This window comes from Epinephelus fuscoguttatus, linkage group LG16, assembly GCF_011397635.1.
Source record: "Epinephelus fuscoguttatus linkage group LG16, E.fuscoguttatus.final_Chr_v1".
Lineage (NCBI taxonomy): Eukaryota > Metazoa > Chordata > Actinopteri > Perciformes > Serranidae > Epinephelus > Epinephelus fuscoguttatus.
The window spans coordinates 10,171,585-10,178,846 of record NC_064767.1 but is presented as its reverse complement, the minus strand read 5'-3'; the positions used below and the strand labels follow the sequence as shown (position 1 = coordinate 10,178,846).

The 7,262-nt window shown below is 42.8% G+C and overlaps 1 protein-coding gene across 1 annotated transcript; it reads right to left on the bottom strand.

Moving 5' to 3' along the window:
* Positions 1–2: 2 nt before the first annotated feature.
* dnaaf10 (dynein axonemal assembly factor 10) lies at positions 3–7,211 on the bottom strand. Its single transcript, XM_049599842.1, has 8 exons — positions 6,845–7,211; positions 5,137–5,237; positions 4,707–4,837; positions 4,498–4,599; positions 4,267–4,382; positions 3,516–3,650; positions 997–1,094; positions 3–846 (listed from the first exon to the last, which is right to left on the bottom strand). Exons 1-8 carry the CDS (start codon positions 7,028–7,030, stop codon positions 639–641), a joined length of 1,077 nt encoding a protein of 358 aa, XP_049455799.1. The 5' UTR covers positions 7,031–7,211; the 3' UTR covers positions 3–638.
* Positions 7,212–7,262: the final 51 nt, after the last annotated feature.

The window sequence follows — 7,262 nt, the reverse complement described above, 5'->3', positions numbered from 1 at the left end:
TGTTCATCTTTTTCTCCAAAAGCCCATTTAATTTGAAAAAACAGAGCTCTCAATAAAAATGGAATATCAAAAGTGACAACAGCAACAACAGACAAAACTGGAGAACAACACATCCACCAATAGTGCAACAAAAGACGTGTTTCAGTGAACATCCTACAAAAATGAAACCAGATAAAAAACATTAAATCTTGATCCCCAAACTGTTTTTCCAAGCCAGAGGCCAAATGACTCATTCCTTCATCCCATTAGAGGCTCTTTTGATAATACAAGAAAGGTATCATTGGATTTCTCTGCACTCCAGGTTAACACTGCCTGCAGGGCTCAGCCAAGCACTACACATTTTTCAAGGCTAGCATTTAACAGAGACCACACAGCATAACACCAACCAAGGATTTCCAAGTTCATTTGAGTTAAACGGTTTCCTGGCAAGACATTTCTGAGGATGAGTATCGACTCTACAAAATCTAGAAAGACAGCAGCCAAGACACGCAGGAGGAAATTGTTGTCTTCTAATAAAAGACTATTCAGCCTGACAGAACGGCAGTGATTTACACACTGTTGGTGTCTCTGACATTATGTCTCATCTCATATCAGGCTGCACACATCCTGACCGTCAGTTTTTGTTCTGGTCTACTGTTTCACACCGAGTTGAGCTTGGTGACAATGAGCACGCGGACTGACTGGTCAAAGCTCGCGCACACACACAGGCCCTGCTTGTCGGGGCTCCAGTCCAGGCTGGCGATCGGCTGAGTAGACAGGGTAGCGTTCTGTAGGAGGTTAACAGAGCCAGCTACGCCCACATCCATGTCATCTGACCCCTTTTTGCTTCTCTGAGCGGGATACTCACTGGAAATAAAATCGATGCACAAATAAATATTTTATAGAACAGTTTACAGTAAAGCAGGAAATGTGATTCTTATAAACAACCATCATGATGACTGATTACGCATCCTGAAATGGAACAAAGACTGTTGGAGTTAAGGCTGGATTACTTACTATTTCCAGAGATGTAAGTTGCCTGCTCCTCCTGCGGTCATGAAGATGTCTCTGTTTTGAGGCAAATGCTTCACCTGCCAGATGGTCGACTTATGAGCCTGAAATAAAGCAGAGGGATCATTTAATTCCCAAAACAATTGCTTTAGAAATTCATTCTTAAAACCTTCCTGAGCACCGAGACACTGTAAACCTGTGTTGAAAACCTCATAACCTCGTGCATCTGCTGAGGGTCAAATAATGTGGCCTTGCATGTGCGTCACTTTTGTCAACAATATTGTCACTTAAACACTTCTGACTCTCCCTTTAGTATGACGTTAAATTCTTAAGTCTGTTCAAAGGGATGTCATTGATGCATTAGTTCTTATCCTCAGTGTGATTTCTGCTATCAGGCCTGTTTGCTCTGCTCACACCTTCCCCAACACTCCAATTTCTCTTATGTCAAATAGAGCAGACTGCACTGTGGAAAGCTGTTACTGAGCCTTTACTTATGCAGAACACCTTCAGAAAAAAATACATTGTTTAATATTAAAAATACAGTTGGCATCTTTTATAAAAAACAACTTTTGTCATGTGTGCTGAGACTGTAACTGTACTCACACAGAAGCACATGAGACACATAATAGGTTTCTCCTCCTCCCACTCCTTTTGCTTCTCGTGGCATTTGCTAGAATCTACCAGGGCTCACGGAAAACAAACAATTGGAGCTGAAAAGTCTGACAAACTGCAGATTTGATCAGCGATGCCTAGTTTAGCAGTTTGACCACAGTTCACGAGCAGTGATCGACAGGATTCAGTTTAAGGCAGTGGTTTTCAAAACTTATGTGCCGAAGTCACACCAAAGGGTGCGTCTGTATTTATATCTGTGCACAATAGCTTCCATAATGTGTGTTATCACTCTTATCACGACATTAGACAATAAAATATAAGACGGGTAAAAAAATAAGATGGGTAGCTTTCATGATACTGTCTACTGACAGTTTGGTGGTGGGTCGTCTTCGCTGGTGCTTTAATGTAATTTGTTCCGTACAATAATGCAACCATTGTCCTACCCATGGCTTTCTCACACTGGCTGCCAATCAGGGCTTCTGATGTGTCACACACTTTTAACTCCCATGAGTACAGCAACAAATAGGTTCCCAGTAAAGTTTTTAATTAAGTTAAATTAAATTATATTAAATTACATTTTTCAGCTAGAGTTTGCCTCTTTATTAGGAAACAGGTGCACACACCATACTGATACAGTCAATCAAAAATCAGTTCATAACATTTCTATAGGCCCAGCTGAATACTGCAATAATAATGTGTGGTTATCACAAAATCCACGGCACACCTGGACTGGCATCATGGCACACCATTTGAGAAACACTGGTTTAAGGCAAGTTAGATTTAGGACTTTTTAAGACCCTTTAATGCCAATCTGAGTGAAATTTGAACACCAACTTTACAGTAACCAAAACTGTAGAACAACAAATGTGAACTGACATCAGTTACTTTGGATTAAGGAAGATTTTGCCCAAATGCTGAGTGGCGGGGTCCTACAAGGGTAGGACAGAACAATTTTCTCACTGTGTGTGAGATTCAACTGCCTTGATTTCTACTGTGCTGAGTTTGAATTTTTTTTTTTGCACAAAATACACCGAGCCTCGTACGCATTGCTTTGTATCTGTTTCAGCCATTACACAGAATCGTGGTTAAACAGGCAATTTCTCCATGTTGTCCAGTTATGTGAGCATTCTGTACATTATTTTTAAAAAGTAGCTGTTACAAATTTGAGATTTTACAATGCAACGACAGAAAAACATGATTCATAAAATGCAGCTTCAGATGTATTAGTATTTTAACACTTTTGAAAGATTAAGTCAAGACATTTTAATACTAATTAAGGCCTTATTTTTAGATGAATGAATCCAATGACTGTTTAACAAAACCACAGCAAATAATGCCCTCAGAATCCACTCTCCACTTTCATCCACTGTTCTGAGATGCTTATCATAATTATATTTAAATTAATGTAACAAAACAAAAATCCAAAGCTTTGTGTTTAGGCTTTGTAGAGCTGCACTGATCTTATTCTAGACCAAAATTCCTGGTGGTGGAACCTTATGATTCATAGCTGGAGACATTGATGTGCCAACTGTTGATCGCTCTGAAGAACTGGACAAATATTTAGAAAGCTGAGGCCTCTGATCTCTCAGACCTTGCAGACACTTTGAGAGCTGTGCTGCGCACTAGCGCTAGTTTAAGTGTGTTTTTCTTGCATGTTCCCACAAAAAGGCCACACTTCTCTCTCCTCGCCGGCCCACTGTCATTTTTGGCCAATGTCACAAAGCCACAGAGAATATTAGACAAACACAAGCCCAAACACTTCCAGCTGTGAAAGCGGGCAGAGCGATGTGCGCCCCCGTTTCCCTCCGTACCAGACAAATGTAAAAACAATAATAACGATAATAACCTTTTGACATTTTTCCCGTACGTGGGAGCCAAACATCCGTCTGGCTCTCTCCACCCGGGTCAATTACCTTTTCGGAAACAGAGGCGAAGCCCTTGGTGGGGTGTTGGGTCCTCATGTCAAAGACATGGAATTTTCCCTCCAGTGAGGTGGCGACCAGCTTGTTCATGTTGATGTCTTTCCTGTCGAACTCCACGCAGCATACCTGGCCGTGATGTAAGAAAAAATAACAGTCACTTCCTGGACATTTATCACACGGCCTGGCTCTGCCAAAAACTACTGTCCATGCAGCAGTGTTGAAATGGACGTAATGACGCCTGGCAGGTTCACCTATATTCAAGAGGTGATGAATAAGAGAGACAGCTGTGTAATAAAATCAGCGCAGTGCTTTACATGGCGTGTGAAGGGAACACGCATTCACCTCAGACTTCACTTGTGGTTTTATGTACAGTCTTACTGGGAAGTCATTTTCAGCTCTGTCTCCACGTCTGTCCCTGTTTGTGTCTACTTTCTGATTCAACTGCAGGTTGCAATGTAAAAGAAATAATGTATGTTTGGACAGATTATCCTAATAAAAACATCAGGTCTCAATATGAGGACTAGTCTTTGTGTTTCAGGCTGAATTTGTTTCCATTTTCTTCAGAAATGGAAACATATTTTCTTGCTGTGGTGCCGCACTGTCTGACTAAAGAAATCAAGAGGGAAATCTCCTGAATGTTCAACAACTTCAAAAGGAAACTAACATGCCATGTGGGCTGTCACGCCACATATTAGCATCTGTTTTTTATGTTTTAACATTTCAACACAAGTGTTGACCTCACCCCATTTTTAATGTTGGTTTCCCACCGCAGAGACATGTTCCGCAGGTCAAAGAGTTTGATGTCCCCGTTGTCGTAGCCAGCGCACACACAGCGGTCCTGATCGTTGAAGGCGTGACCTGTAGTAATGGGGTCAAAGGAAAATGAATGAACAGTGTTTTTGATATATATATTCATATACAAACCTTATAGATGTAGGTGCTTTCAAAAGCTGAAAACTTTTACTTCACACACCAAATGCAACAGTCCAGCAGTCCCTCTTTGTTTCTCCTTCAATGGGCTCCATGTTGGCAACAGGTGAATCCTTCTGTCTGGGATCCCACACCTTTACTGTCCCTGTAACACCCAAAGGAATTTGATTTTTGCTAACATCTTTCTATTCTTTATGTTATTGCTTTCAAAAGGTTTTAAATGTAAAGTGCTTTAAACTTTAATGTTCTTACCGTCTCTGCTTCCAGTGACTACCTCAGGCGCACCATCGCCAATCCCCAGGCCGCCAACACCATCAATGCTATTCACGATCTCTTTGTGGGCCTTCACAGTGTACACCGGCACTTCAGGCATCTCCAGATTCCTGCGGACAACAAAAGCATCTGCTTTTGAACGAACAAGTAGACTTCAAAACAGGGTCAAGGTGGCCTTGCTTTCAATTCAGTCAGACAGCAGGTAATCATAAAAACATTTTTTCATGAAGAGGCCAATTGTAATTGAGCTGTAAAAATTAAAACAGCTTTGAATTTGGGCTCAGCAGTAAGCACATGAAGTGGTTTGTGTTAAAAAAATTAATTAAGGTTCAGCTTTTATAACATTTCCTTCATTTAATTTCATGGCAATACACAGATGGTGTGACATGAATGGATGTGGATAAAATACCATATATTGAGATTTCCATCGAAATCCCCAGTTGCTATGTGTCTTTGCTGAAGAGAGGTGGCCCCAAATGTCCCACACTTTATGGCTTTGGGTTTCTCCACCTGAAACATAGAAGGGAAGTTTTTTAGCACCAAAATGAGGCTATGCAACAAGCGGTGAAAAAGGGAGGAACACCATATATTTATTTTTGGTTCAACCTCGAGCAATTAACGCAATGTGTCAATCCTGTGTGTGTTTCTTTTAAGACATTGTTGGATTTTGCAACTTTAAGTAACTAAAGTGGTATTCAAATAAATCCCTAGTGCCACAGAACCCAGTTTTGTAATGTTACACAGTAAACGAATTGTTGTGCGGCACTTGGCGGTGTCAGGTACACCGATACATAATGTCCCATGGGTGCTTGGTTGGATTTAGGCCCGGAGAATGAGAGGGCCAGTCGATGGCATCAGTGCCTTCGTCATCCAGGAACTGCCTACACACTCTGGCCACATGAGGCTGGGCCTTGCCCTGCACCAGGAGGAACCCAGGGCCCGCTGCACCAGGAGGAACCCAGGGCCTGCTGCACCAGCGTAAGATCTGACAATCGCTCTGAGGATTTCATCCTGGTTCCTAACAGCAGTCAGGGTACTGCTGGCTATGACATGGAGCGACCCTCCATGGATATGCCTCCCCAGACCATCACTGACCCACCACCAAACAAGTCATTCTGGATGATGTTACAGGCAGCATAACGTTCACCATGGCGTCTTCAGACTCTTTCACGCCTGTCACATGTGCTCAGTGTGAACCTGCTCTGATCTATGAAGAGAATGTGGTGCCAAAGGCGGACCTGCCAATTCTAGTGTTCTCAAGGAAATGCCAGTCGATCTGCACGGTGCTGGGCTGTGAGCACAGGTCCCACTAGAGGACTTATGGACCTCATGCTGCCCTCATGGAGTCGGTTTCTGACAGTTTGGTCAGAAACATGCACACCAGTAGCCTGCTGGAAGTCATGTTGTAGGGCTCCGGCAGTGCTCCTCCTGTTCCTCCTCACACAAAGGAGCAGATACCGGCCAGCTGGGTTGATGCCCTTCTATGGCCCTTTCCAGCTCTCGCCCGGACTCCTGGTATCTCCTCCATGCTTTTGAGACTGTGCTGGGACACACCGCAACCCCTCTTCTGACAGCACGTATGTATGTGCCATCCTGGAGGAGCTGGACTACCTGTGCAACCTGATTGGGCTGCAGGTGCCGCCTCATGCTACCAGTGGTGACAAGGACACTAGCAGAAGACCAGACTAGAGAAGAATCAGTCAGGAAGGCAAAGACACTTAAAGCATTTTAACTATTTGCCTCAAGTGGCCTGTTAGCCTGTTCCACCATAGACCTGACTGTGTGTGAAGAACCTATTAACTGTTAGTAACCTCTCATGTCCATGTAGTGCTGTTAATTAATGTTATATTAAGGACAGGTGCACTGGGCAGGTACAATGGTTTGGGTTGTATACTGTCTGTTAACCCCAATTTTGACAGCATTTGTATTAACATAAATGGGGTGTTCAAATACTGTTAGACGTCGTTTTCATGTTGCTTGTTGCTATGGAGACACTCAACTGACAAGACCTTAGTTTCTAGTTAGCTAGCCCCAAAGATACGCTGTTTACGTGATGTATTTATGAGGAATAAAAGGGACACGGCCAAACAGGAGTAAAATATTTCAGTGTTACCGACCTCCTTGACGAGCTGAGCTTCTCCGTGCTGCACTTCATATATTTGCATTACTCCGGTTCCTCTTGGAAAGTTCCCGAGACAGACAAACTTCGCGCTGCAGGGGATCCATTTACTGTCAAACACCGTGTAGTTCAAACTCTTCTGGAAATGCGCGATAATCTGAGGCTTTGCTAGCGGCGATGACATCTTTACTGTTTATAAGATAAAGTGTAAAACGGTTTTTTTTTTCTAGTTAAAGTTACAAGACTGCCATGCGATACAGCTAGCTGCCAAAACAAATGACGTTGAGCTCCTGCTACAGCCATAGGCTACAGCTGAGCGTGCGGGCTGCCCGAAGAGATGCCTGAAGAAAATCATTCATTTAAGTTAAGCATTTGACGTATTTTAGAGACATAGGCAATATATTCAGTAATATTGT

What these genes read in the sequence shown, in the direction of transcription:
- dnaaf10 (XM_049599842.1), bottom strand. Translation starts at nt 7,030, where the DNA reads ATGTCATCGCCGCTAGCAAAGCCTCAGATTATCGCGCATTTCCAGAAG. An exon ending in GATGGAAATCTCAATATATG is followed by an intron (nt 4,838 to 5,136) that starts GTATTTTATCCA and finishes TGTTGTCCGCAG; the next exon opens with GAATCTGGAGATGCCTGAAG. An exon ending in CTGCTGGACTGTTGCATTTG is followed by an intron (nt 4,383 to 4,497) that starts GTGTGTGAAGTA and finishes CCATTACTACAG; the next exon opens with GTCACGCCTTCAACGATCAG.